At 40.3% G+C, this 7,832-nt stretch overlaps 1 protein-coding gene across 1 annotated transcript; it reads right to left on the bottom strand.

The window, feature by feature from the left end:
* Window positions 1-548: 548 nt before the first annotated feature.
* Window positions 549-4,848, bottom strand: GEMIN6 (gem nuclear organelle associated protein 6). The gene is made up of 3 exons (XM_061211299.1): window positions 4,777-4,848; window positions 4,075-4,218; window positions 549-1,226 (listed from the first exon to the last, which is right to left on the bottom strand). Exons 2-3 carry the CDS (start codon window positions 4,197-4,199, stop codon window positions 851-853), a joined length of 501 nt encoding a protein of 166 aa, XP_061067282.1. The 5' UTR covers window positions 4,200-4,218; window positions 4,777-4,848; the 3' UTR covers window positions 549-850.
* Window positions 4,849-7,832: the final 2,984 nt, after the last annotated feature.

Below are 7,832 nucleotides of genomic sequence, written 5' to 3'. Positions count from 1 at the left end.
GCCTAAGGATTAGAACAATCTCTGGCGGGGGCAGGGGGCGAGCACATTCACGTGAGTAAGGGGTAGGCGCAGCAGGGACTGGTCACGCCAAGAGCAAGAGAACAGCCATCTTGAGTGGCCTGACCATACAACCCCCAAACTAGCAATCTGAGGTGCTTCTGTAGGCCAGAAACCTCCCTGACTGGCTTCCAAGGGGTAGAATCAGATGTAGTGAAGTGTCCTTCCTGCATTCTCTCCCCTCAGTGAAGCCTGACAAGGGGAGTAGAGACTGTAGGAAGAAAGCACTGTGACCCAGAAGCCTGGGCTGAACCCATCAGGCAAAAGAACTGGGTTGAGCTCAGCAGCAGAATACCTGTCACACTTACCTTTTCCCTCAGAGACACCAGCCAGTGCTCACTTTTTAAGGCTTTGAGAGTTTATAAGGTTTATGTGTTAAGATTTTACCAAAACGTTCAAGTTTCAACCAAAAAAAGCATATATTCTGATTCAAAAGCTATTACATCATTACACCAAAAAAATTTTTTAAATAAACAGTTTAAAACAGACACATCTAGTTAGTGCAAGGGATGTAACAAGACTGTGATTTTACCTTAGCATTTTATATTGAATCTAACATGTTGCATCTTTTTCACATACATTTCTTGCCTGACAGAAATGGAGGTGTATCCCCATCAAAAGGAAAGGCTCTTATAATTCTGATGTCCCTATGTTAATTTTGTTTGTGATGTCATCCTTGCCCAGTTCACTTATTAACACTGATAATCCCCATCTTTGATTTTACCAAAAACAACAAAGAATTTTCAAAAAATGAAGTCTTATTTCAATCAGTGCATCCATAGTTCTTGGCCTCTCATTGGGAAGCTGCCAGGTGTCCTTGAATAAGATCCTGAACACGGGACAAAATAATTTCATTAGAACTGTTGCAATTTTCTGGACCATATGGTGGGTCTATAGTCAAGACCCCAGCCACACAGAGAGTCCTTCGTGAATCTCCCTCTTCAGTGATGGGGATGTGGTTCTTCTCCAGCCATTTCTTCAGGCTGTTCTTTCTCTTTTCCAGATCCTCAGGGCTGTACGCCTTACAGTCTCCAGACATGAACAAATGCATCAGCTTCTCTCTCACGCTATGGTCCCCTTCATTCACAATTTCAACAGTCTGCACAGCATGTCCCATAATTCCGGTCACAGACATGCTGCCATCTTCAAGGAAGTTCACAAGGACAATACTTTGGAGGAAAAGTAAGTTCAGAGCACAGTTGCAAAAGAAAAACCAAAAGGCCCATAAAACTAAGGAAGAAGCAGTGAAATGAGAGTCAGCATCAACCCCCAACAGGTCACTAGAACAATAGGGAATGCTCTTCCCCGTTTTAAATTAATCCTCTCACCACCAAATGTTTTCACTCGTTCAATACGAATTCTCTGACGGTCCTAAACATCTAAGCCTTTTGTCCAGCCTAAAGCTGATCATTGTGGGATGTCATTAAAGCATTACTTAAAGAGTTATGAATGCTTTAAATGTGTATTAGGAGAGAAGATAGGGTACAGATTTAAATTTTAGAGTTAAAAAGCAACTGAATAACTCTCCTTCAGAGCAGACCAAAGAAAATAACACAGCACAAAATTAATGAGAGAGAAAACAAAAGAGTATGCAACTAGAGACTGTCATACTAAGTAAAGTAAGTCAGAAAGAGAAAGACAAATACCATATGATATCACTTTTATGTGGAATCTAAAATATGGCACAAATGATCCTATCTACAACACAGAAACAGGGAATTCCCTGGTGGTCCAGTGGTTAGGACTCTGTGCTTTCACTGCCGAGTGCACGGGTTCAATCCCTGGTTGGGGAACTAAGATCCGTAAGCCACCTGGCGTGGCCAAAAAAAAAAAAAAAACAGGAAAACAAACAAACACAGAAACAGACTCATAGCCATAGAGAACAGACTTGTGGTTGCCAAGGCGGAGGGGGAGAGGGACAGGGATGGACTGGGAGTTTGGGGTTGGTAGATGCAAACTATTACATTTAGAATGGATAAACAACAAGGTCCTAAGGTATAGCACAGGGAACTATATTCAATATCCTGTGATAAACCATAACGAAAAAGAATATAAAAACAAATGTATATATGTGTATAACTGAGTCACCTGTTGTACAGCAGAGATTGACACAATATTGTAAATCAACTACACTTCAATTAAAAAAAGAGTCAATAAGAGGATCATCAAAGCCAAAAGCTGGTTCTTTGAAAAGGATACATAAATTTCACAAAACTCAGGCAAGATTAATAAAAAGAGAAAGAAGGCACATATAAATAATATTAGGAATAAGGTAGCAAAAATTAATAGTATAAAATATTAAGAACAAATTTAGGGCAATAATTTTGAAACTGAAAACAGAAAACTTCGTAGAAAATATAAATTTCTACTACTGACTCAAAAAAAAAAAGAGAGAGAGAGAATGTAAATAGTCCTATAATCTTTTTTAAAAAACCTGAAATAACCAGTTTAAAATCTTCCCATGGAGGGGGAAAAAAAGGCCCGGACAATTTTACCAGGAAGTTCTATAAAATTTTCAAGGACCAAACATTTCTAATCCAACCGAATTCTCCTATGGACTATAAAAGGGAGACTATGCCTTAACTCATTTAATGAGGCTAATATAACCTTGATACCAAAAGCAGAGAAGAACAGGATTAAAAAATAAAACTATAAGCTAATCTCACTCATGAATACAAATGGAAAAATCCTAATTAAAATATGATATGATATGGTATATGACATGATGTGATGCAATGTGACGTGATCTGAATTTCATTTCTGTGGTACTTTTCCCAAAAACCTATAACCCCAGTCTATGAGAAAACATCACAGGGAATTTCCTGGCAGGCCAGTGGTTAGGACTCTGCACTTTCACTGTCGAGGGCCCGCATTCATTCCCTCGTTAGGGAACTAAGATCCCGCAAGCCATACGACGCAGCCAAAAAAAAAAAGAAATCATCACACAAACCCAAATTGAGAGACATTCTATAAAATACCTCACCAGAACACTTCAAAAGTGTCAGGGTCATGAAAAACAAGTAAAGACTGAAAAACTGTCACATATCAGAGAAGACTAAGGAGACAGGATGACTAAATGTAATGTAGGACCTTGGACTGGATTCCAGAACAGAAAAAGGCCATTAGTGGAAAAACTGATAAAATCCAAATGATTGTAGTTTAGTGAGTGTAAATTTTTAATTCCAACAAATGTTTGAGAGTTTTGTAAACTGTTAACATTAGGGGAAGCTGGGTATACAGGTACTCTGTACTTTCTTTGCAATTTTTCTGTAAATCTAAAATCATTCCAAAATAAAGTGTGTGGATCACCACCTTTAAAGTTGTCTTGCAAAAAATAAATCTGATCCTAATCAAACCTCTAGTTATGAATACCAGTTTATAGGAAATACGAAGGATAAAAGAATATGTTAAACTACGCCATGATAAATGCAATGAGCTAAATCCAGAGTGTGTTCAATTCTATAGACAAATGATTCCATTTCTTCAACAAATAAATGACATGGAAAACGAAAGAGAGAGAAAGTACAGTTATAGATTAAGATTCTTCAGAGACATATCAACAAATTGATATGCTTAAAAAAGATACTTTGGAGACAAATCAGGAAAATCTGAACTCAAACTAGGAATTAGCTAATATTAAAGTTATTATTACTTTTGCTAGGTGTTATAATGGTAGAGTCCGAATCTGCTAAGAGATATATTGAAGGATTTATGAACAAAATTATGTCTGTAATTGGCTTTAAAATATTTGAAAGGGGGAATAAGATTAGTGTTCATTATACTACTCTCTTCACATTTGTGTATATTTGAAATTTTCCAATAAAATGTAATAAAAAAGGAGTGTCCCATTTCTACAAACTTGGTTGGTCTGACAGAAATCTATAATTAGAACAGTACTTAGATTCAAAGGAAATTAAATTCTTATGTGGGAATAGTTAGCTTTTCATTTATCTGCTTTCTTAGTATGGATGTAGCAGTGCAAAGGGGTGATTTCTGGGAAGCAGGACCCATACTCACTTGGTAGAGACTGGGTCTATGGTTAAAACCCATCCTTTATACTCCTTCTCACTGGCTGTCACTCTGACTTCTTTGTAAGTGTAATCTTGCCATTCTAAGGGGCCTTTCTTCATCCATTCATTCATGGTTGCCAGCTGGCTAGATCTAAAACAACCACCAGTTGGGATTAATATATATGTTCCACCCAGGCAAACGTCTTACCCCAATCTCAAGTTCCATATCAGAAAGACAATTAAATTTTACTATTCAGTCTGAAAGCCACGGGGACATCGAGTTGCCGCGGGGCCCAGTCTGGGGTAACTTATCTGGCACACTTCTATTTCACCTCCCAATCCCGTTCCAGATCGCCTTCACGCTGGCTTTGATCTCCAGTCTGCAGATGCTCAAATCCTTGAACTCTGCTCTCCTTCGATCAAAGGAGCTCACGCCACATGACTCTCAGCCAAAAATGAAAAAGAAAACTCCTCTGATATCCACCCATTTCCTCTCTGGCTCTGTGTCTCCGCTGGATCCCGCCAGGGAGGGGCCCCCGGATCCGTGACACTTTCACCTTAAAATTTGTTTGGAGGATGCGTAAACGAAGGGGCAGCAGCTAAGGCTCTAGAGCTGATGCCCTGGCGTAACCCGAAGCCGCATGATAGTTAGAGCTGTACTCAAGCCAGGTGATACTTAACGTGTAATCCTGACAAATGAGAAAAATACCAGTTAAAACTCCTAGCACCGCCAGGTCCTCAGCAACCGCGCTGGAAGGAAGGAGTCTCTTGAGCCGAGCCCGCCGGAGTCCAGCATGCTTTGCGCCGTGTCGTCACTTCCTTCCCCCAGAATTCTCTGTTTTGTAGTCCGTGGCCTTGGTCACACCTCGAGGTCTGAGAGTCCCGAGGCCTGGGGTGATGAAAGCGGGGTGCAGGGTGCGGAGAGGGGCTAAGATTTTTTTGTAATAATAATAAGAAGAAGATTTCTTGTTTGCTAGGGTCCGCCTTTCACTGCCACGATGGACATTTCAAGATAAAAATTTTAAGAGGAAAGGCTTGTGCCACCTCTTCCTTGGGAGTGGAAGTGGAATTCCACTTTTGCCATGAACCCTCCAGGTAAATCCTGAAGCTCTAGAAGTGTGAGGTGACAGTGCCTTGGAGAAGAGCCACAGAACCAATGTATTTCTTCTTTGGCCTGTGTAAGGCAATTAAGATGCCTACTCTTTTGGGATGTGCCTTTGGTACAGTCCTGAGGGTGTGCAGGAGCTGGAAAGAAAAGCATAGGATTGGGTTGAATAAACGCGGGAGTGGAAAAGTGCAAGAGACTCGCTTCCACCACAGATTTCTGGTCACTGGAGTACTTCGTTGGCTTCTGGCATGGTCCAGAATTTTTTCCGGACTATGATCCTGAAAAATGGTACAAGGTGGTAAATGTTGATTGAATTCCTGCAAATGTGAACACCAAGGGAGATTTACAAAAACTGAGTTAGAGGACTGTCAAACCACGGTACAGAAAACAACGACAGTTAATCCGCTTTCCCCTCGCTACTTGGGATTTGAGTTGCATATAATCCTTGAAGTTATTGTTTCTTAATGTCATCATTTCAAATAATCCTTCCCCAAACCTTCACTCATTGAATGACTGGCTTATGATATTAATGTGGCTTTCATAGATTAGATTTTGCCATCTAATCTACAAAATCTAACTTATCAGTTAAAGTCCTCTATAAATCTACAAAGAGCTAATATAAATAGCAGTTGTTATTATTGTTATGGTACTGTGAAGTAAAATATTTGAACTCATAAAAATTCAGTCTAAAAGAGATACAACCAATTTGTGACAATTGGTCATTTGCATTTTAAGCCTATTATCTATACTGCAGAATGAAAGACTCTGGCCTTTGTTTTCTACAGGTAAAAGCTAGCCTCAAGCTTAAAGTTACCCCCTGTAAAGCAATGAGTGAGACAGGGCCATTTCCCTCCCTTCTCTCCCCTCTCCCTTTAGGCTCCTAAGTAAACTAAAGTCTCATTCCCAGTATCCACTGATACAAATCACTGACTCTTAACAGAATGAGTCCAGCGCATTACCTTACGCAAGTTCTCAGAAAGACCCTCTCCTGCAGCCTGTCCTCACTGAGTTCAGAGAGTGTGGCACTTCCTTTCCCTGGTCAACTCCTGCTCTTGGTCCCCCTGGAGCCTCCCTCATCTCCAGATGATGTCCCTTCTCTCACATTCTCTACTCTTCTCCCTCTCTTTCCCCACCCACTCCATCCATCTCCTTCCTAAGAGCTACCTCTCTCTCAAACCTTCACATTTAACCCTTTCCTCTGCCAAGACCAAAATTGCTTATTTTAGATTTTGGAGCACATTTAGTTTAGTAAGAAATACATTCTAAAGAAACTTTTCTTAAATTCCCTGAGGAAAATCAGAAGTTAAAAACATTGTCAATAGCCTTATGCTGTTTACTTTATCATAGTGCAAAGATAAACCCGCCCTGTCCTGGCTAAACTATCACAAATTTCAGTTCACAGTGTTGAGTCTTAAAAGTAGGTAAAAAATGAAGTGGGGGTGGGAGTGGTGATTTACTGAGTATATTTCATGAAAGGTAAGGTCAGAAGAAAATAACCCTGGTCATTTTGGCCCAAGATTTTTCTAGTGTTCTTGCTTTTTCATTCATTCAATAAATAGAACCCATTAGAAATATCCATTCTTTATCTCTGTTTATTCATCAAGCATATATTGTGTACATATACATGCTACGCTTTCTGTTGAGAACTAGGAATTAATAAACTAATTGTAAGAATGTTTTGCCTTTGGGGAGTTGATAATGTCTTCTTGTACTCGTAACCAAGTAAGCTAGCATTCTACCTGGAGGTGGTAGTAAATGTGAAGGGGCGGGGAAGGCATTCTTAGAAAAGCTTTTTTTTTTTTTTTTTTTTAAATTAATTTATTTATTTTTGGCTGTGTTGGGTCTTCGTTTCTGTGCGTGGGCTTTCTCCAGTTGCGGCGAGCGGAGGCCACCCTTCATCGCGGTGCACGGGCCTCTCACCGTCGCGGCCTCTCGTTGCAGAGCACAGGCTCCAGACGCGTAGGCTCAGTAGTTGTGGCTCACGGGCCCAGCCGCTCCGCGGCATGTGGGATCTTCCCAGACCAGGGCTCGAACCCGTGTCCCCTGCATTGGCAGGCAGACTCTCAACCACTGCGCCACGAGGGAAGCCCTAGAAAAGCTTTTTAAACACATACCCCTTGAACTTGATTTATAGGCAATGAGAAACACCCACAAAAAATTCTGTGTCTATGAGATACAGAACCTGATCAAGGGAGGTGTGGGTTGGATTGAAGAACAGTGGACAGGGGGTTTTAGCAACACTGGTTTCAATTTGGTTAAATCCTGTAGTGTCCTGGCTCCTGCACACCACTGACTGTGCTCCTACCAGCTGTATGATTTTGGAAGTCATTTGCCTTCTTAAATTTCAGTTTCCTCATCCATAAATGAAAACATGGGATTAGATGACCCAAGATCCTGTCAGCGCTAAATTTTCATGACTGAGACATACACAGTCACTTAGGAAAGCCCTGTAAACTCTCAGGGCAGGGGCCACGTCTGTTTTATTTACTACCATATACACCACCTCTAGCAGATTGCTTGGTATATAGTAAGATGCTCAATTTGAATTGAATTTTTATTTCTTAATAAAAATTATATTTTATTAAGTTATATAGCACCTAATATGTGCCATGCACTATTCTAAGAACTTTCAAATATTAACTCATTTTTATGAGTGA

Source organism: Eubalaena glacialis, chromosome 14, assembly GCF_028564815.1.
Source record: "Eubalaena glacialis isolate mEubGla1 chromosome 14, mEubGla1.1.hap2.+ XY, whole genome shotgun sequence".
Taxonomy (NCBI): domain Eukaryota; kingdom Metazoa; phylum Chordata; class Mammalia; order Artiodactyla; family Balaenidae; genus Eubalaena; species Eubalaena glacialis.
Note: the sequence above shows the minus strand (reverse complement) of the source record. Positions and strands in the feature narration are given on the sequence as shown.

Coding starts and splice junctions, on each gene's coding strand:
- GEMIN6 (XM_061211299.1), bottom strand. CDS start 4,199: ATGAATGAATGGATGAAGAAAGGCCCCTTAGAATGGCAAGATTACACT. Junction 1,227..4,074: donor ATAGACCCAGTCTCTACCAA/GTGAGTATGGGT, acceptor TTTCCTCCAAAG/TATTGTCCTTGTGAACTTCC.